The following is a 21,806-nucleotide window of genomic DNA, read 5'->3' on the forward strand; positions in this document are numbered from 1 at the left end:
AGAGGACAGAAGGAGCATGCAGGCCAATATAGATAGGTTGAGTGAGTGGGCAAAAATCGGGCAGATGGAGTATAATGTGGGAAAATGTGAAGTTGTTCATTTTGGCAGGAAGAATAAAAAAGCAGAGTATTACTTAAACAGAGAACAACTGCAGAATTCCAAGGTGCAGAGGGATCTTGGTGTTTTAGTGCATGTGTCACAAAAAGTTAGTATGCAGGTACAGCAAGTAATAAAGGAGGTGAATGGAATGCTATCCTTTATTACAAGATGAATTGAAATAAAAGTAAGGATGTTATACTTCAGCTATACAGGGCATTGGTGAGACCACATCTCGAAGACTATGTGCAGTTTTGGTCTCCTTATTTAAGGAAGGATGTAAATGCGTTGGAGGCAGTTCAGAGGAGGTTTACTAGATTCATACCTGGAATGGGCGGGCTGTCCTATGAGGAAAAGTTGGACAGACTGGGCTTGTTTTCACTGGAGTTTAGAAGAGTGAGGAGAGACTTGATTGAAGTTTATAAGATCCTGAACAGTCTTGACAAGGTGGATGTGGAAAGGATGTTTCCTCTTGTGGGTGAGTCCAGAACTAGGGGGCACTGTTTTAAAATTAAGGGTTGCCCTTTTAGGACAGAGATGAGGAGAATTGTTTCTTTCAGAGGGTTGTGTGACTTTGGAACTCTCTGCCTTGGAAGGTGGTGGAGGTGGGGTCATTGAATATTTTTAAGGTGGAGGTAGATAGATTCTTGTTAGGCAAGGGAATCAAAGGTTGTCGGGTGTAGATGGGAGTGTGGAATTCGAGACACAAACACCTCAGCCATGATCTTATTGAATGGTGGAGCAGGCTAGAGGCGCCAAATGGCCTACCTCTGCTCCTAATTCGTATGTTCATAAATACACACAATGGGCTGGATTTTCTTCGGAGAAACGACCGTGCGCCACCATGTCGCTGTGATCTTCCTGGCGGTGGCCAGGATAATGAGCTTGTCGAGCACCCCCCCCCCCCACCCATATCACGTGGCGGGGTGGGGTCTCCAACGCTGGCAATGACATCAGCTGGCTGCCTGTGCGCAGGCGCTGGTGCCATTCTTAAAAGGGAGACAGCCCTGCCGGGTCATTTAAATTTTTAAAGGACTACCCCCAGTGTACTGCCGATAAATCTATCGTCCCTCACCTCACCCCCCCCCCCCCACAATAACAATTAAATTCAACATTTGCCCACCCTCCCCCAAAACACCTTAAAGACTTGACCTTCCCCGCGCCCCCCAGACCGATCAAAGTGCAGAGGTCTCTCCTTCCCACCCTTCCCTACACTCGTAATTTGCATTGGAGCCTGTTTCCCCCTCTCCCACTGCATTAAAAATCATGTTCCCCTCTTTCCCACCACTGTGGCGCCTACCTTCCCTGAATGGGAAAGTGAAGGCGCCTGAGTGCCGTCTGCTGCTCGGAAGATCGTAGATTGAAGTTAAGATCACTGTTGATTTTATTTAAATGTATTCATTTCATTAATTTAAGTATGTTAATCCGGGTCCTGTCGCCCAGTGGCAGGGGGCCGCCACGGAGTCTCCCTACCGGCGGGAGATCGCGCCTGGCACTCCTGGCGTCGGGCTTCGTGGCGGGCCGCTACCAGAATGATCTTCCGGTCCCCCTGCAACGGAGCCTGATGTCGGGAGCTCCGTAAAATCCCAGCCAATATCTTTAAATGGTAGATAAAGAGAGAAATAAAACAATACAACCATGTTTCCTTTCCCTGAGTAGAGACCTATAGTTGCTGTTCCTTTGCAGTTCTGATATTCTCGACAAACTGTTAAAGGAAAATCTCTGGATCTTATAGAGTGCTTTTCACGAAACAGTCACTGAAATTGTTTACACTATTGTGGGAAATGCTCCTGGAAAGGATATATTTCCTACAAAAACAATAGATGCCACTTATTTTATCCTGCTGATCTTCACGCAATTCATACTGCACTTCCAGCATCTTCCGCCTTACAGACGACTGCAGAGGCTCATCATTAGCCTGGGGCTCAGCATGGGCCTAATCTCTCTCAGTCCTCTGAGTGTCCGAGGCCTTGGCTGTCACAGCCTCCGGCAGCTGGTCCAGCACTTGTGCAGTGTATTATGCCCAGTAAAGACCTATCATATTCCTCACTTTTAATATACGAACTGTATCCAATTGGACTCTTTGAAATTGATGTTTCTTTTTAAAAGTGGAAAGTATGCTGCAAAGATGGCCGCTGAAGGTCAGATGAGCTGGCCTGTGTATTCAAACACTGCCTCACTGACTTGAAAGGACAAAAGGATACATTCCAGACTAAGAGATGTCAACTACACCCATCCTGAAACCATCAATTACTGAATTGAATGGGTTTCTTCTGGGACAAAGAAGGTGATTGTCTTAACCCACTCTTCTCCCCTCTCCCACCCCCGCACTGGATGAATATCTTACAATAAATCAGGATGAATGAGCGTGAAGTAACAACATCATAACAGAATATTACCCATTCAAACATTAATCAATAGCCATGGTTATCATTTCCTGGTCCATTGTGTGGTCACACCAGGGGAGAAGGCCATGTGTCAACCAACAAAACTCTAATGTGATGGATTTTGACCTTAAAAGATAGCTCTCTGGAGAGAGAGGAGGAGATCCAACCAACACCTTCAGAAGGCGGCACAGTGGCGCAGTGGTTAGCACCGCAGTCTCACAGCTCCAGCGACCCGGGTTCAATTCTGGGTCCTGCCTGTGTGGAGTTTGCAAGTTCTCCCTGTGTCTGCGTGGGTTTTCTCCGGGTACTCCGGTTTCCTCCCACATGCCAAAGACTTGCAGGTTAATAGGTAAATTGGCCATTATAAATTGCCCCTAGTATAGGTAGGTGGTAGGGAAATATAGGTACAGGTGGGGATGTGGTAGGAATATGGAATTAGTGTAGGATTAGTATAAATGGGTGGTTGATGGTCGGCACAGACTCGGTGGGCCGAAGGGCCTGTTTCAGTGCTGTATCTCTAAACTAAGTCAGTTCACCCTGGGACTGGGAAAGAGATCCAGTTAAGCAAGGAAGAAGCCCTGCTGCTAATTCTACACTTAACTTGCTGCAGCAGAGAACTGAAAGTGACCACCAACTCCACTCTGAAGTCATAACAACCAGAAATCTACAACATCTCAACAAGTTCAAAACTGCAGATACCCAGACCCGCACCTTTAAAAGAGACTGTCCTCCTGAGGAGTTTCAACAGGTTTACTGTAAACCATGAACACCTACCTTACTTTGAACTACATTCTACCCTTTTATTTTATCTATCTATTCATGTATGTGTGTGTGTGTATTTATGCATGCGTGGGTGAGGTTGTGAATGTTGTGGATGGCCCCATTTCACGACCATTTCAGGAATTGTGTAAAAATAGTTTTTTTTATTAACCTACGAGAAAACCTGTAATTTGTCTGTTTATTTGACCCTAAAAAAACACTCAGGGATTAACTCATCATTTTAAATAAAAGACCATTGCGGTCAGTTGAGAGGTGAACAGTGGGAACCACCCACACCCCTTACCAACTGTCTGTAACAGGTGCTCGTACCAGTTTGCGACCCCAAATCTCTACCCATGCATTTCTGTACCGAGGTGACAGTGTCTGAGTTGGTGGAGGGTGCCACTGCACCCTCTGAAGTCGCCTCCTCTTCCTCAGAGGTGGATGGATGTCGCCTGGCCATTGTTGGGATTCCCCTGTGGGAGAAAACAGAAAGATCAGACCCATGCAACATTCCAGATGGAAGCACATATTTCTGGCTGCAGCTTCTGGGGCAAGTGTCATGCAACTGTTAGTCTGGCACTCAGCTGCACCCTTGTGTGGATCAGATGTGCCAGGCACACGTCTCCTGACAAAACTGCAGCCATTCCCTCCATCTGGTGGGCTCCCATATCCATCTGCATCTGTACACCCATCTGTTTGCTTCTGACCCAAGGGAAACTGAGGTTTGCCACTCACCCTGGCAGAGTGGAGAAAGTTATTGACTTGCTTGCGGCACTGGGTCCAGGTTCTCTGAATGACCCACATCTGCTTGCATTCTCTGCTACCTCCATCCAGGCATGCCTGGTTTGCTGGGGAGGTCTCCTTCTTCAGTCTCAAGGGAAGAGGACCTCCTACCTTGCCTCAGCAGCCTGGAAGAGGACATGCAGGGAGTCATCGCTGAACTGAGGGGCTACCCAGGTTCTTGTTTCTGCCATGGCTACAAATGGGTTACACAGGCTTCAAAAGGTCTCACGATGGGATGCTGTGGGCCCAGTGGGGTGCCCATGTGGTCACTGGCAAATGAAGGAGTGCTCCGAGTAGGCTGAAGGCTTGTTTTCAGTGATGATTGGTGCTCAAAGATATTTGAAATTCACGTGCATACCAAGTCACCGAGCCGTTGAGAGTTTTGGTAGCCCTTTAAACAGGCTGCCAGCACCACCTTCTGGGTCATGTCCCACCCCATTGATGACGACCCTCCCGCCCATGTGTGCCTTTTCATTCACAACTCTGCTGGCCAGGCACTAATTAACCAGCTGGCGGACGATCGCAACGGAGTGAAGGTTGGAGCGGGAGGGTCTTCACCCACTTCCCTTTCTGGGCCTGCAACCCCGCCGGGTCATGTTAAATTTCATCCATTACCTGTATTCTAATATAAAATTCTTTGTTATAAATTTCATACTTACAGTTTGTCATAAATTATAGCAGCACTTGTGCATATTCATTCGTTAACTGTATTAATCGTGCATGTCTTTTTCTTGGGGAGTGAGATGCTTTAAAGCCTAAGTAGATTAATTGAATGGTCACTTCACCATTATATATGACACCTTGTTGGGAGTATTCAGAACTATAAGGTCAGCTATAAGAATAGGTGAACAGTACAAGTTGTTGCCAAAACTGCACATGTAAGCATCCTTATCTGATATACTAAATCTCCCATTGCCTCCTGACACGTGTCTATCTATCATCATCATCTTTATAGTTTCTCTTTACAGTGCAATTTTCTCCTTTAATAAATACAGTAAAGGTCTAATTTAGATCCGACAAGCAGACTGTTACTTAACCCATTTCTTTTAGAGGTCTAGATTCTCCCTTATCTACTCTGATGGGCTTTGGTATTGGTGAGGCAAATTTCACATCTGATGAGTGGACCTCAGAAAGATGCCAAAGAATTGATGGTGTGGCATTTCGAGTTTTTTTTTAACATATTGTTGGCTGACTATCTGAAGCTGCAGCTCTGTGCTTTGGAATTTAGACATGAAAAAACATTTTCAGCTTAATGGAACTTTACAGCTTTCTTGTAACTATTGATTTTATTAAAACTGAAATACCTTGTACGTGTGCAGCGGATACAGATGCTGTAATTTGTTGATGCTGATGATGGCGCTGGTGGTGGTGCTTGATGTTGGTGGCCATAATCATGGCCATAGCAGAGATGGAGGTGACAGCGATGATTTTCCATCCTGGCATTACTAGTTCTCCTTCATAGTGCCCTGAAGTGGAAGGCTGACTTGGTATTGCTGGGGCATCTAGTCTATAGGCACCAGGAGGAAGGTGACCTGTTTCTTCCCCTCAGAGGTAAGTCAAATGGGGAGATTTTGACCACAGCCCAATTTGTGCCAATATCTTTTCTACTTTTTGAAAGTTTCACCTTTCCTTTTCTGATCTCCCTGCTATGATACCAGTAAACTTGCAACTGCTTACCTTCCACGTTCAGTTTGCCCGGCACATGAATGTGCAACAGCATGTTCACATTCTTAAGGAAATACACACTAGTTTGAAGATGTTTCACAGTCCTGAAAGCATCCTAAAAGTGACTCTCTTCCAGTTCAATCATTGATACTGGAGCTGATACTGTTCTCAGCTTATTTTGGATTTGCTGTGTTATTCTGTAAGCCCTGCGCTCAAGGCAGCCTGGTGATTGTTCTGTGACTAATTTGAATACTTAGATCAAATAATTTGCAGTATAATTACATCTGACAGAGGGTTGGTAGATGCAACACTTCTACACAAAATGTACCAACAAAGGGGATGGAATATCAAAAATGTGTGCTGTCAATCAAGTTGCTGTTGATGCAAAATTGTATTCAAAATTAGTTGCAAAAGCTAATCTGCTTTCCAAGCCTAGTATACCTAAAAGTAATGATCTTCAACATTTCTTATTTTAAACTCATTTTTAAACTTCCAGCCAAGCGACAAGATTCACATCAATAGCCCACTGTCACAGCAGGTCTGTAATGAAAGCAGGCTCTCCATGTCTGAATCAGTGTCGGAATTTTTTGATGCTCAAGAGGTACTTTTATCAGCAAGCTCTTCCGAGAATGAGGTAAGAGAGAAAATGTTACAACGTTTTGAAGTATAATATCTTTTTTTGGGGGGGTGGTGGGGGGAGGAGAAGTGAAAATTTAACAGGTAACTATTAGTATTGGTCAAGAATCCCAGTGGTTCGCTTCAGTTGTAATTTGTGTGTTCATAATAAATGGGATGAAATACTTTCCAATTCTTTTAATGACAAGAGTATTATACCAGGCATAATATACTATTTTCCTGTTTAGTTGGAGCTGTGTTTACTTTGTCAGAAAACTTTGCAGATTGGCATGTGTTGGTTAATTTCAAGTTAAAACTCAGAAGCACTCAGCCTTTTATGATTGTTTTATCTCTAACACCAAGTGTGCCATGCCATCCACTGACATTTTTAAAAATATATTCTGATAAAGGGTCACTGACCTGAAATGTTAACTCTGTTTCTGTTTCCACAGATGCTGCCAGACCTGCTGAGTATTTCCAGCATTTCTTGTTTTTATTTCAGATTTCCAGCATCTGCAGTAATTTGCTTTTATTATATTATTATATTAATATATTACCAGTGGCTCTCCTAGGTTTGGACAGGAGTTTTGCACTTCAAGGGCTGAATTTTGTCTATGGGCGGGAGTCCTGATGCCGGGCTGGAAAGCCAGGGACAACCCTGCCTCAGCCGTTTGAGGAACTTCCAGCTGCATTTTTCAGCACTCAGGCAATTAACTGCCTGGCGCTGTGGCTCCCATCCCTTTAAAAGATGGGAGCCCGCCTCCAAGAGCTGCCAGCCAATCAAAGGGCCAGGAGCTCTTCAGTCTCAGCAGCGCTACCAGGAGCGGTGGCAACTTCTGGGACTACAGCTGTCAAAAATGGATGCCTGTCTCCCCACTATATAAGTGGGGTCTTGGACGCCGGGGCCAACCAGGCAGACCCCGTTGGGGTGGGGGTGGGGGAGAGGGTTGTTGGTGAGGCCACGGGGGGGGTGATGGTTTCTCCATGGAGGGGCCCTCCAGGGGCCACAGAGTGTTTGATCAGGAGGCACCCCCCCCCCCACCCCATAGGGAGTCTGCCAGCTTTTACTGCCAGTTGATGGGGGGACCCACCAGCCACTGGTAAATGCCAATGGCAGTGGGAAGAGGCCCTTAAGTGGCCCTTAGTTGGCCTCTGGGCAGGAAGGCCGATCTGCACCTTCCCTACTGCTGACAAAATTCCATGGCGTTGGGAAGGCGACAGACACTCCACCCCTTGCTTTCCTTTGACATATTACAGCACCTCCCCCAGCACTCACCCTCCACCCCCCGCCCCCCCCCCCCACCCCACCCCACCGTCTCCCAGTCTGTTCCTAGAGGGCTGGTAAAATTCAGCCCCAAGTGTATAGTACCTATAGGCACTGCAAACCGGGAGTGCACTGCCAGAGGCCAAGAAGGGTGGTGCAGTGGTTAGCACTGCAGCCTCACAGCTCCAGCAACCCGGGTTCGATTCTGGGTACTGCCTGTGTGGAGTTTACAAGTTCTCCCTGTGACTGCGTGGGTTTCTGCCGGGTACTCCGGTTTCCTCCCACAGCCAAGGACTTGCAGGTTGATAGGTAAATTGGCCATTGTAAATTGCCCCTAGTGTAGGTAGGTGGTAGGAGAATTGAGGGAAGGTGGGGATGTGGTAGGGAGTATGGGATTAATGTAGGATTAGTATAAATGGGTGGTTGATGGTCGGCACAGACTCAGTGGGCCGAAGGGCCTGTTTCAGTGCTGCATCTCTCTATGACTCTATAACATCAGCCTCAATAACTTTCAGCAGTGTGCTAGCAAGCTACAGTGAAAACTGAGCTATGTCCCTATATATAACCCAGTTTTTAAAATTCTGGAGCCAAGATGTAACAATAATATTATTTTCCTTCACAACAAAGCTAATGCTTTCCTTTTTAACCCTCAGGGATCAGATGATGAATCATATGTTAGTGATGTCAGTGACAATATTTCAGAAGACAATGCCAGTGTTGGAGAGAATGCTTCTCGACAATGTATGAACAAAACCTTACATCATCATTTCGCTATGATGGAATTAAAATATCTATATATATTATATATGCAAATGGAACCACTGTTCTTCACCATTTCCATAAACGATTTGGAATTGGGAATCGGAAGTATAATTTGCAGATAACACGAAATTGGGGGGTGCAGTTGATACAGAGGAGGGCTGTGACAAAATACAGGAAGACGTTAATAAACTTGCAAATTGGCAAATGAACTTCAACCCAGATAAATGAGAGGTCAATCATTTTGGTGGGAAGAATAAGGAGGCCACATACTCCTTGGAAATTAAGTGCCTAAATGGGGTAGAAGAACAAAGGGATCTGAGGGTACAGATCACAAATCACTAAAAGTAGTGATGTAGGTTAATACGGCTGTGAAAGAGCAAACAAAGCCCTGAGGTTCATTTCTAGAGGGATAGAACTGAAAAACAGAGAAGTTATGTTAAAATTGTGTAGAACATTGTTGAGACAACACTTGGAGTACTATGAACAGTTCTGGTCTCCATAATATTAAAAGGATATAGAGGCATTGGAGAAGGTGCAAACAAGATTTATCAGAAGATACCAAAACTGAGAGGTTATACTATCAGGAAAGACTAAATAGGCTGGGACTGTTTCTCTAGAAAAGAGAAACTGGGAGGAGATCTGATAGAGGTCTTTAAGATTATGAAAGTGTTTGGTAGGGTAGACATAGAGATGTTCCCACTTGCAGGTGAGACCAGAACTCGGACTAGAACAGCTGGTGCTGTTGGAGAGCATTTACACTGATGAACAAGGGGTGGAAGGTTATCAGGGGTAGGTGGAAATGTGCAGTAATCAGTTTAGCCATGAACTTATTGAATGGCTGAACAGGTTGAAGGGCCGAGAGGCCTACTCCTGCTCTTAATTCTCATGCTCGTATGTTCGTAACTAGCTTGGCAGGGGGTTGGGAACCTGACAGTGGATTCAGAAGGGAGAGAAGAAAGATTGGAAATGGAGGGCAGAAAATTATTAAGTATGTTTGGAAGGCAGAGGAAACAAAGGCTAGAAAATAGACAACGAGGGAGTTTGGCAGTGCTAAATGGTATATACTTCAAGTCTGGGGAATAAGGCAGATGAGCTCAGAGTACAGATTGACGCATAGGAGTATGTTATAGCTATTACTGAGACACGGCTGAAAGAAGGGCAGGAATGGCAGCTCAACGTTCCTGATTACAGGGTTTTCAGACGAGATGGTGGGATGGGGGGCGGGGGTGGTGGTGCAGTAACAATATTGATTAAAGAAACAATAATAGATGTGAGGAGGGATGATATAGTAGAAAGATCATCAAATGAGGCCATATGGGTTGAACTGAAAAACAAAAAAAGGGCAATAACACTACAGTGTACTACAGACTCCCAAACAGTTAGATGGAGATAAAATTTGTAGGGAAATCTCTGAGAAGTGAGAAAACAATAAGGCAGTAATAGTAGGATTTCAACTACCCTAATATTAGCTGGGATAGAATTAGTGTGAAAGGCATAGAGGGAGCAGAGTTCTTAAAATGCATTCAGGAGAACTTTTTTAGTCAGTACTTTATAGCAAGCCCAAAAAAAAAAAGGTATAGTTCTGGACCTCCTTTTAGGGACTGAATCTGGGTAGCTGGAAGGGGTATCAGCTGGGGAGTAGTTTGGTGGAAGTGATCATAATTCAGTTAGATTTAGGGTAATTATGGAAAAGGACAGTTAGACCAGGAATAAAAGTTCTCAATTAGGGAAAAGCTAGTTTTAATAAGCTGAGATGTGATTTAGCTAAAGTGGATTGGAAACAGCTACTGAAGGTAAACCAGTGCCAGATCTTTGGGAGGCATTCAAGGCAGAGACAGTGAGGGTTCAGAGTAAGTATGTTCCCTTAAAGAAAAAGAATGGGACTTACAAATCCAGAACCCCCTGGATGTCAAGGGGCTTAAAGGAGAAGATAAAGTAAAAAAAGGGAAGCTTATGACAGATACTGAGGGCTCAATATGGCAGAAAACCTAAGAGTATAAAAAGTGTAGAGGTGAAATTAAAAAGAAAATCAGGAAAGCAACAGAGGGCATGAAAAAATATTGGCAAATAAAATCAAGGAAAACCCAAAGACTTTTATAAATGCATAAAGAGCAAAAGAATAACTAAAGAAAGAGTAGAAGAGTAGGGACCATAGGGTAACCTGTGTACGGAGTCGGAGGACGGTGTAATGGCTCTTAATGAAGACTTTGCATCTGTTTTCACAAAACAGAGGGTGATACGGACATTGCAATCAGGGCGAAGGAATGTGAAATATTAAAGAAACTTAACATAGTGAGAGAGGAAGTATTAAGCGGTTTAACATCTTTGAAAGTGGATAAATCCCCAGGCCTGGACAAAATGTATCCCAGGCTGTTAAGGGAAGCAAGAGAAGTGGAGGCTCTGACCATCATTTTCCAATTTTCTCTGGCTATAGGAGTGGTGCCCTAGGACTGGAGGACAGCTAACATTGTACTATTGTTTAAAAAGGGAGAAAGGGATAGACTGAGTAATTACAGGCCAGTCAGCCTAACCTCAGTGGTGGAAAAATGATTGGATAAAGTTCTGGGGGGCAGGATAAATTTTCATTTAGAAAGACACGATCAATCAAAGACAGTCAGCATTGTTATGGTAAGACCAGATGAAGGCTGTTACGACCAGGTGAGAAAGGGGTCTAGGGTTCCCTCTCAGCCTTCACCTGGTCTTACCGTAACAGGGTTTAATTTTAAACACACCGTCTTTTTAGCTCCCCCTTGATGAATCCTCGTACACTGCTTTCCAATTATAAGGCAAAGAAACTACCCAAACAGGTTTTCTTAGGTTTAAAGAAAAAAGGCTGAACTTTATTAAACTTAAACTCTAATTCGGTTACGCCTACGGATACGTGATGCGCCCACGTTAGCATGCATACACGATACACACATGCAGATAGACACAGAAAAGAGCAGAAGAAATAAAGTGAAAAAGTTTGTGGCAATATCTGAAGATGGTTTTGGTTACTGTTCTTCAAGCTCGCTGTAAAGTCCTTGATTGTAGGTAGGTCTTGCTTTTTGTTGGGGCCCACTATTCTTCTTAAACATTGTTCGATGTAGGAGACTTTTCTTTCTTGTGGTTCATGTGTCCTCAGTGGGTCCAGAGGCTTGTGAGAAAGAGATGGGAGCAGACAGGAGAGCTCTTCTTACTCCAGGAGCAAACAGTCTTTCCTGTGTTTAAAAACTGTGTGGCTAGTTCAAAAAACCCTGGACCAGCCAGTTAGTCATGTGACCAACTGGTTTAACCAATCCTGGCTTTTGTGGATTGTGTTACCTTTGCAGTCTCTGGAATGCTCTTCCTTACACCTTCAATGTCTGTTGATCAAAATCCATTGTGGGTTGAATGTGTCAGGGAATGGTCCTTTTGTCTCCACAAGCACTGTCTGTTAGTAAGCAAATGTTTTTCAGCTAAGTGTCTGGCAGCCCTTGTAACAGGCCTTCTCTTCTTCCCAGCAAGTTTAAAATCAATGTTCATATGACAAAAGTAATATGCCTCATTCTTGGCAGGTGGGGGCCTGCATGACAGCATGGACTTGTTAAGGGAAGGTCTGACTAACATGATTGAATTTTTTGAGGAGGTAACGAGGAGGGTTGAAGTGCACATGATGTCATCTATATGGATTTTAGCAAGACTTTTGATAAGGTCTCACATGGCAGACTGGTCATGAAAGTAAAAGCCCATGGGATCCAGGCAAAGTAGCAAGTTAGATCCAAAATTGGCTCAGAGGCAGGAAGCAAGGGGTAGTGGTCGATGGGTGCCTTTGGAATTAGAAGGCTGTTTCCAGTAGGGTTCTGCAGGGCTCAGTATTGGGTCTCTTTTTTGTGGTATGTATCAATAATTTGGACTTGAATGCAGGGAGTATGATTAAGAAGTTTGCAAAATGATACAAAAATTGCCCGTGTGGTTGATAATGAAGAAGAAAGCTGTAAACTGCAGGAAAATATCAATGGATTAGTCAGGTGGGCAGAGCAGTGACTAATGGAGTTCAATCCGGAGAAGTGTGAGGTAATGCACTTCGGGAAGGCTGACAAGGCAGGAGAATACAGACTAAATGATAGGATACTGAGAAGTATAGAGGAACAGAGGGACCTTGGATTGCATGTTCACAGATCCCTGAAGGTGCCTGGACAGGTGGATAAGGTGCTTAAGAAGGCCTACAGGCACATGCCTTTATTAGCCAAGACGTAGAAGATAAGAGCTGGGAGGTTATGCTGGAACTGTATAAGACACTAGTTAGGTTATAGCTGGAGTACTGCGTGCAGTTTTGGTCGCTGGAGTATGGGAAGGATGTAATTGTACTCGAGTGGGTACAGAGGAGATTTACGAGGATATTGCCTGGACTGGAGTATTTTAGTTATGAGGAACAATTACATAGGCTAGGGTCATTTTCTTTGGAATAGAGGAGGCTGAGGGGAGACCTCACCGAAGTGTATAAAATTATGAGGGGTATAGATGGAGTGGATAGGAAGGCCATATTCCCCTTGATTGAGGGATCCATAACCAGGAACATTGATTTAGGGTAAGAGGTAGAAGGTTTAGAGGGGATTTGAGGGGAAATATTTTCACTCAGAGGATGGTGGGGATCTGGAACTCCTGCCTGAAGTGGGTGGTAGAGGCAGAAGCCCTCATAACAGTAAAAAGGTACTTGGATATCCATTTGAAGTAACCTACAAGGCTATGGACCAACAGTTGGAAAGTGGAACAAGGTTAGATGGCTACTTGTTGACCTGTGTGACACAATGGGCTGAATGGCCTATTTCCATGCTGTCAATTTCTATGATTGTAACTAGAGACCAGAAATATAAAATAGTCACTATTAAATCCAATAGGGAATTCAGGAAAAACGACTTTACCCAGAGAGTGGTTAGAATGTGGAACTCACTAGCAGAAGTAGTAGTTGAGATGAATAGCATAAATGTATTCAAGGGAAGCTAGATAAGCACGTGAGAAAGAAAGGAATAGAAGGATCTGTTGATGGGGTTAGCTGAGGGATGGGAGGAGGCTTGTGTAGATGCTAAACATCAGCACGGACCTGTTGGGTCAATTGGTCTGTTTCTGTGATGTAAATATTTGGTAATACTTTGTAAATTATAGCTAACTGCCACATATATATAGTACATGGCTTAAATATATTACAAGGAGCAATACAATATAGTTTCAGAAGTTATCATAAACTGCATTTATCGATATTCACTCACCCCTAACACCTGTTATCGTCCCGAAATGCTGTCTGACCCATGTTGCTGTTTAAGATCATTATTTTGTGTTTGATTCCATTAATCTTTCTTTTCTAATTTTCTTAGGGATTTAGTTTACTTTTTTATGCAGTCTCAGCAGGCATGATAGCAGGTTCCCATAACTGCACCCACAATTAAACTGATTTAAATTTAAATGATATTGGAATTTATTTAATGGAATATTAAAGGAAATAGCACACCCTGCATACATTATATATTAAGTTGTAAGAGTAGCAGCTGCTTAATCAGTCCAAACTAGCATTCTCTGCACTCGAGAGGAGAGCAATGGAAAGAAGGAGGGGACAGAGATTAGCAAAGGCATGGAGAGAAGGGCAGTGAATTAACACCTGATTAACTTACGTCAGCCCCTATTTCACTACATGATAATCTCTTCAGCTAAATTCATTTCAAGCATTGAAAGATAATTGTGTACTGCTGTGGAAAGGTTTTATGGAGTGCCTCATTAAACTTAATTACAGCAAATTATCCTATTGAGCCAGTGGGCATCATTCAACCATGACATCATAGTAGTTGTCAGTATCTCTATCTCCTGAAATAAAAGACCTCAGACAGATGACCGTACTCAGCTGGTCTTATGATTTAATCATCTGTTTTCCCTATCCATAAAACATCAGGGAACATTCATGATAATCACAAGCCCTTAACACTAGAGACGTGCAGGTTCTTTCCTTTACAGTCAATATTTACTTTACAATTCTGGGGTGAAGAGAATCTGAGTGTGAGGGAGTCTCTGTTCAGCAGAGTGGTTTAAATGGCTACTTTTACAACAAACAGCTGCAATAACTTGCGTTTGTATAGTGCTCCTCCTGTAGAAGAATAGAATACTTCACCGTGGGGGGGAGGGTGCCAACAGCAAGAGATGGGAATGGTGAAAGGAGGGCAGGGGGCTCAAGAAAGCCTCATTGGAGAGATTTTTTTAAGGAGGCCTTTAAAGAAAGGAGAGAACAAGAGCAAGTAGTTTTGGAAGAGAGTTTGAAAGAATATGGCTGTAGTGGCTGAAAGAATGGGCTCCTACAACGGAGGAAAGGAATGGCCACAAAAACGGAGCATGTAGTTTGGAACATAGGAACACGAAGAGGCTATTCAGCCATTAAAGCCTATGCCATTCATTGAAATCAAGGCTGATCTGTATCCTCACTCTATCCACCCACCTTAGCTCCATATCCTTTAATACCCTTGGCTCGCGAAAATCTATTGATCTAAGATTTAAAATTATTAACTGAGCTAGCATCTATTGCTTTTTATGGGAGAGACTCCACACTTCTGCCATCCTTTATATGAAGAAATCTTTCCTAACTTCTCTCCTGAACGAACTAGCTCTGGTTTTAAAGTTATTTTCCCTTTTACTAGATTCCTCCATCAGTGGAAAAGGTTTCTCTCCAACCCATCAATTCCTTTCAAAGTTCTAAAAACCTCAATCACATCACCTCCTAACCTTCTACATTCCAGGGAGTACAAGCCTAGTTTACGTAATCTCTCCTCACAATTTATTCCTTGGAGCCCTGTAACCTTCTGCACTGCACTCGTTCCAAGGCCATTTTATCCTTTCCAAAGTGTGGTGCCCAAAAATGTACACAGTACTCCAGATGTGGTCTAACCAAGACTTTGCATAGCTGTAGCAAAATTTCCTCCTTTTTTATATTCTAGGCCTCTAGTTTATATAGGTTAACATTCCATTAGACATTTTTGATAATATCTGTACTCGACTACTATATTTTAGTGATCTGTGTACATGGACCCCTAAATCTCTTTGGACCCCCTTAGCTTTTTATCATTTTAAAAATATCCAGACCAATCCTTTTTTGACAAATATAATGAACAGTTGAGGTCCGAGCACTGATCCTTATGGACACCAGTAGTCACTTCCTTCCAATTTGAGTACATACTCATTATCCCCACTTTCTGTCTTCCACGGACTAACCAGGTCAATAATTTGCCTTCAAGTCCATTGGCTACAATTTTAGCTAACTGTCTCTTAAATGGAACCTTATTGAATGGAATGTACGACTGCAGAGTTGTTTGGACGAAAGAACTTGGGTTGCAGAGGTCTTGATTGACCAACTTTTGAAGGGATAAAGAGGTTATGGCAATGGTGTATCAATCTGAGAGATGAAGAAGACATGGATGTGAATTTTGGAGGAGAAGGAGAGAGGGAGATAAGCAGGCAATTTTCCAGAAGTGAAAAAATGTAGCCTTATTGACTGACTATATATGAATTAAGAAATCAGTTAAGGATCAAGCAAAATGCACCACTTGGTTTAGTCTGAGTCGTAAGCTGGGCAGGTGATTGCAGCATGCAAGTGCTAAATGAATCAAAGAGCTGACATTGTGCTGAAGTGAATTTTGTTTTCCAATACTATCCTGCATAGAGCCAAACAGAAACATAAGAACATCAGAAATAGGAGCAGGAGTAGGCCATGCAGCCCCTTGAGCTTGCCCCTCCATTCAATAAGATGAAGGCTTATCTTATCTTGGCCTCAACTCCACTTTCCTGCCTGTTCCCATAACCCTTGACTCCCCTATAGTTCAAAAATCTATCTCAAACTTGAATATAGTCAATAACTCAGCTGTCACTGCTGTCTGGGGTAGAGAATACCAAAGATTCACAACCCTCCAAGAGAAAAAATTCCTCCATCTCCTTCTTAAATGGGTGACCCCTTATTCTGAAACTATGCCCCTCAGAATGTTTCAATAAGATCACTTCTCATTCTTCTAACCTCCAATGAATATAGACCCAACCTGCTCAATCTTTCCTCATAAGATAACCCCTTCATCCCAGGAATCAGCCTAGTGAACCTTCTCTGAACTGCTTCCAATGCAAATATGTCCCTCCTTAAATGAGGAGACCAAAACTCTGTGCAGTGCTCTAGGTGTGGTCTCACCAATTGTCAGTGCAGCTGTAGCAAGATATCCCTACTTTTTAATACTCCATCCCACTTGCAATGAAGGCTAGCGTTCCATTTGGCGTCCTAATTACTGTACCTTCATGCTGATGTTTTGTGTTTCATGTATGAGGACATCCAGATCGCTCTGTACCACAGCACTCTGTACTCTCTCTCATTTCTATTCCTGCCAGAATGGATAACCTCACATTTTCCCACATTATACTCAATTTGCCAAATTTTTTCCCAGTCATTTAACCTATCCATTATCCCTTTACAGTGTCCTCCAGACAACTTACTTTCCCAGTTATCTTTGTATTGTCAACAAATTTGGCTGCAATACACTTGGCCCCTCCTTCTGAGTCATTAATATAAATTGTAAATAGTTGAGGCCTCAGCACTTGTCCCTATGGCACCCCACTAGTTACAGTTTGCCAACCTGAAAATTACCCATTTATCCCAAATCTATGTCTTTTTTTGGTTAACCAATCCTCTATCCATGCTAATATATTACCACCAACATTTATTTTGCACATTAATCTTTTATGTGTCACCTTATCGAATGCCTTTTGGAAATCCAAATACAATATAGCTACTGGTTCCCCTATATCCACTTTGCTGGTTACATTCTTAAAGAACTCCAATAAATTTGTCAAACACAGTTTTCCTTTCATAAAACCATGTTGATTGTGCTTGATTGTATTATGATCTTCTAAATGTCCTGCTACTACTGCCATGCAGATGAAAAATAAGGAAGGACAGATATTGAACCCTAGGACTTGCAGGTAATCATGCAGGCTCAGGAGAAACTCTTAAAGAAGATCAAATACTGGCCTAGGACAAACCAGAACAAAGTACAACAGCAGTGCCCTGAAGATGAACCATAAAACAGAGGCAGTGGAAGAACATGAAGTGATTAACACTGTCACATTTTGTCTCCTTGGTTAATTTGACCAGGGTGATCTTAATGCCGTAGGTGAGTCAGAATTAAGATAGGAGAGACTCTAAAGGGATTGGTGGAAGAGGTAACTATTCAAGTCGGTAATGTTGATGCCTTGATGGACATTGGAAAGAAAGTGCATGCCTCAGATGGGGTGTGAGTTTGACAGAATAGAACAGCTGAGAGTAGGCTTTTTGAAAAGGGATGACATCCATTTTAAAGGGGATTGGGATGTTAACAGGATAGGAACAGTTTGGCAACAGAAGATATTTGGGATTGAGAAGAGACAATTGCTTAGCCGTTGGGAGCTTTATAGAAGTCAGGCAGTCAGTTGAAGAAACAGATGTTGATTTCCTGGGGCAAATCAGATTGGAGGAGAGCTGGAAAAGAAACTGCAAAAAAGGGATGAGGAGGAACAGAGTTGGTGAAGGCTGAGGTAGTGTGTAAAGATGGAAGAGATCCGACCCCCACTACTCAGAAATTCCTCGTTTATATCACTCAGTGTAACTGTTTCACAAGATAGGATGATCTGCCTACTGAACCAATAGGAAGGGGAGTTCAGATCTAATGAATATCATTTGTACTTGAGATGAATTTTAATTTTGAATGCAGTAGTGACATCTTAAAGAGGTGCAGCAGCAGCATACAATTTAATTTTAAAATATAATTACTTAAGCTTCCCACCTCCATGAGTAATTCTTTCAATATATAAATTATGGGTGATTATGAACAATTGAATAATGAAACTGCATTCCAGTTAATATTTGATTGCCTTGGAATCTTTGACTTCTTGTCAGGTCCAGACATGCAACCACATTTGGCAGTGCAACAAATGGTTTCTATGGTTACAACCATTTTTTATTCTTTTTATAAACAAGAGGAAATTCTACGAGTATGTGAACTGTTAATTAAACTGGTGGAAATTATTTGTAATAACTGTCCTTCCGAGCAGTTGCTAAAGCTTACTAATGTGCAACGTTCCCTCTAAATTTTCTTTGTACTGGGCACTATTTCTTGTCCAAGGTCAGTTTTACGTTTTAAAAGTCACTGAAATTTCTCGCAGTTGTGAGTGGCCTGCTTACTTCAATTTGCAGTATGTTCCAGATTGCAGCGCAGCTGGGTATGGGTGCACCTCAGAGGGAAAATTGCTTTGCTCACACTGCTCACACTCTCCTCCTCCTCACACTACCCCTATTCTCGCCCTACTCATACTGCCCCTATTCTTTCTCCTCACACTGCTCCTAATCTTTCTCCTCACAGTGCCCCTATTCTGCCTCTCCTCACACTGCCCCGATTCTGCCTCTCCTCACACTGTCCCTATTCTGCCTCTCCTCACACTGCTCCTATTCTGCCTCTCCTCACACTGCCCCTATTCTTTCTCCTCACACTGCCCCTATTCTACCTCTCCTCACACTGTCCCTATTCTGCCTCTCCTGACACTGTCCCTATTCTGCCTCTCCTCACACTGTCCCTATTCTGCCTCTCCTCACACTGCCCCTATTCTTTCTCCTCACACTGTCCCTATTCTACCTCTCCTCACACTGTTCCTATTCTGCCTCTCCTCACACTGTCCCTATTCTGCCTGTCCTCACACTGCCCCTATTCTGCCTCTCATCACACTGCCCCGATTCTACCTCTCATCACACTGCCCCGATTCTACCTCTCATCACACTGCCCCTATTTTACCTCTCATCACACTGCCCCTATTTTACCTCTCATCACACTGCCCCTATTCTACCTCTCATCACACTGCCCCTATTCTGCCTCTCCTCACACTGCCCCTATTCTACCTCTCCTCACACTGCCCCTATTCTACCTCTCCTCACACTGCCCCTATTCTACCTCTCCTCACACTGCCCCTATTCTACCTCTCATCACACTGCCCCTATTCTTTCTCCTCAAACTGCTGCTATTCTTTCTCCTCACAGTGCCCCTATTCTGCCTCTCCTCACACTGCCCCGATTCTGCCTCTCCTCACACTGTCCCTATTCTGCCTCTCCTCACACTGTCCCTATTCTGCCTCTCCTCACACTGCTCCTATTCTGCCTCTCCTCACACTGCCCCTATTCTTTCTCCTCACACTGCCCCTATTCTGCCTCTCCTGACACTGTCCCTATTCTGCCTCTCCTGACACTGTCCCTATTCTGCCTCTCCTCACACTGTCCCTATTCTGCCTCTCCTCACACTGTCCCTATTCTGCCTCTCCTCACACTGCTCCTATTCTGCCTCTCATCACACTGCCCCTATTCTGCCTCTCATCACACTGCCCCTATTCTGCCTCTCATCACACTGCCCCTATTCTGCCTCTCATCACACTGCCCCTATTCTACCTCTCATCACACTGTCCCTATTCTGCCTCTCATCACACTGCTCCTATTCTGCCTCTCATCACACTGCCCCTATTCTGCCTCTCATCACACTGTCCCTATTCTGCCTCTCATCACACTGCCCCTATTCTGCCTCTCATCACACTGCCCCTATTCTACCTCTCATCACACTGCCCCTATTCTGCCTCTCATCACACTGCCACTGTTCTACCTCTCATCACACTGCCCCTATTCTACCTCTCATCACACTGCCCCTATTCTACCTCTCATCACACTGCCCCTATTTTACCTCTCCTCAAACTGCTCCTATTCTACCTCTCATCACACTGCCCCTATTCTACCTCTCATCACACTGCCCCTATTCTGCCTCCTCACACTGCCCCTATTCTACCTCTCCTCAAACTGCTCCTATTCTACCTCTCATCACACTGCCCCTATTCTACCTCTCATCACACTGCCCCTATTCTACCTCTCATCACACTGCCCCTATTCTACCTCTCATCACACTGCCCCTATTTTACCTCTCCTCACACTGCCCCTATTCTGCCTCTCATCACACTGCCCCTTTTCTGCCTCTCATCACACTGCCCCTATTCTGCCTCTCATCACACAGTCCCTATTCTACCTCTCACCACACTGCCCCTATTCTGCCTCTGATCACACTGCCCCTATTCTACCTCTCATCACACTGTCCCTATTCTACCTCTCATCACACTGCCCCTATTCTGCCTCTCATCACACTGCCCCTATTCTGCCTCTCATCACACTGCCCCTATTCTGCCTCTCATCACACTGCTCCTATTCTGCCTCTCATCACACTGCTCCTATTCTGCCTCTCATCACACTGCCCCTATTCTACCTCGCCTCACACTGCTCCTATTCTACCTCTCATCACACTGCTCCTATTCTACCTCTCATCACACTGCCCCTATTCTACCTCTCATCACACTGCCCCTATTCTGCCTCTCATCACACTGCCCCTATTCTACCTCTCATCACACTGCCCCTATTCTGCCTCTCATCACACTGCCACTGTTCTACCTCTCATCACACTGCCCCTATTCTACCTCTCATCACACTGCCCCTATTCTACCTCTCATCACACTGCCCCTATTTTACCTCTCCTCAAACTGCTCCTATTCTACCTCTCATCACACTGCCCCTATTCTACCTCTCATCACACTGCCCCTATTCTGCCTCCTCACACTGCCCCTATTCTGCCTCCTCACACTGCCCCTATTCTACCTCTCATTACACTGCTCCTATTCTACCTCTCATCACACTGCCCCTATTCTACCTCTCATCACACTGCCCCTATTCTGCCTCTCATCACACTGCCCCTATTCTACCTCTCATCACACTGCCCCTATTCTGCCTCTCATCACACTGCCACTGTTCTACCTCTCATCACACTGCCCCTATTCTACCTCTCATCACACTGCCCCTATTCTACCTCTCATCACACTGCCCCTATTTTACCTCTCCTCAAACTGCTCCTATTCTACCTCTCATCACACTGCCCCTATTCTACCTCTCATCACACTGCCCCTATTCTGCCTCCTCACACTGCCCCTATTCTGCCTCCTCACACTGCCCCTATTCTACCTCTCCTCACACTGCCCCTATTCTGCCTCTCATCACACTGCCCCTTTTCTGCCTCTCATCACACTGCCCCTATTCTGCCTCTCATCACACTGCCCCTATTCTGCCTCTCATCACACTGCCCCTATTCTGCCTCTCATCACACTGCCCCTATTCTGCCTCTCATCACACAGTCCCTATTCTACCTTTCACCACACTGCCCCTATTCTGCCTCTGATCACACTGCCCCTATTCTGCCTCTGATCACACTGCCCCTATTCTACCTCTCATCACACTGCCCCTATTCTACCTCTCATCACACTGCCCCTATTCTGCCTCCTCACACTGTCCCTATTCTACCTCTCATCACACTGTCCCTATTCTGCCTCTCATCACACTGCCCCTATTCTGCCTCTCATCACACTGCCCCTATTCTACCTCTCATCACACTGTC

At 44.2% G+C, this 21,806-nt stretch overlaps 1 protein-coding gene across 13 annotated transcripts in view; it reads left to right on the forward strand.

Moving 5' to 3' along the window:
• Positions 1-21,806, forward strand: part of osbpl6 (oxysterol binding protein-like 6) — a 224,950-nt gene that overhangs the window by 137,069 nt on the left and 66,075 nt on the right. For all 13 annotated transcript variants that reach the window (XM_068035503.1, XM_068035502.1, XM_068035501.1 and 10 more), the window contains 2 exons: positions 6,190-6,327; positions 8,226-8,313. In XM_068035503.1, coding sequence (XP_067891604.1) covers positions 6,190-6,327; positions 8,226-8,313 — 226 coding nt within the window. The remainder of the gene's footprint in view (positions 1-6,189; positions 6,328-8,225; positions 8,314-21,806) is intronic.

This window comes from Heterodontus francisci, chromosome 7 (genome assembly GCF_036365525.1).
Source record: "Heterodontus francisci isolate sHetFra1 chromosome 7, sHetFra1.hap1, whole genome shotgun sequence".
Classification (NCBI taxonomy): domain Eukaryota; kingdom Metazoa; phylum Chordata; class Chondrichthyes; order Heterodontiformes; family Heterodontidae; genus Heterodontus; species Heterodontus francisci.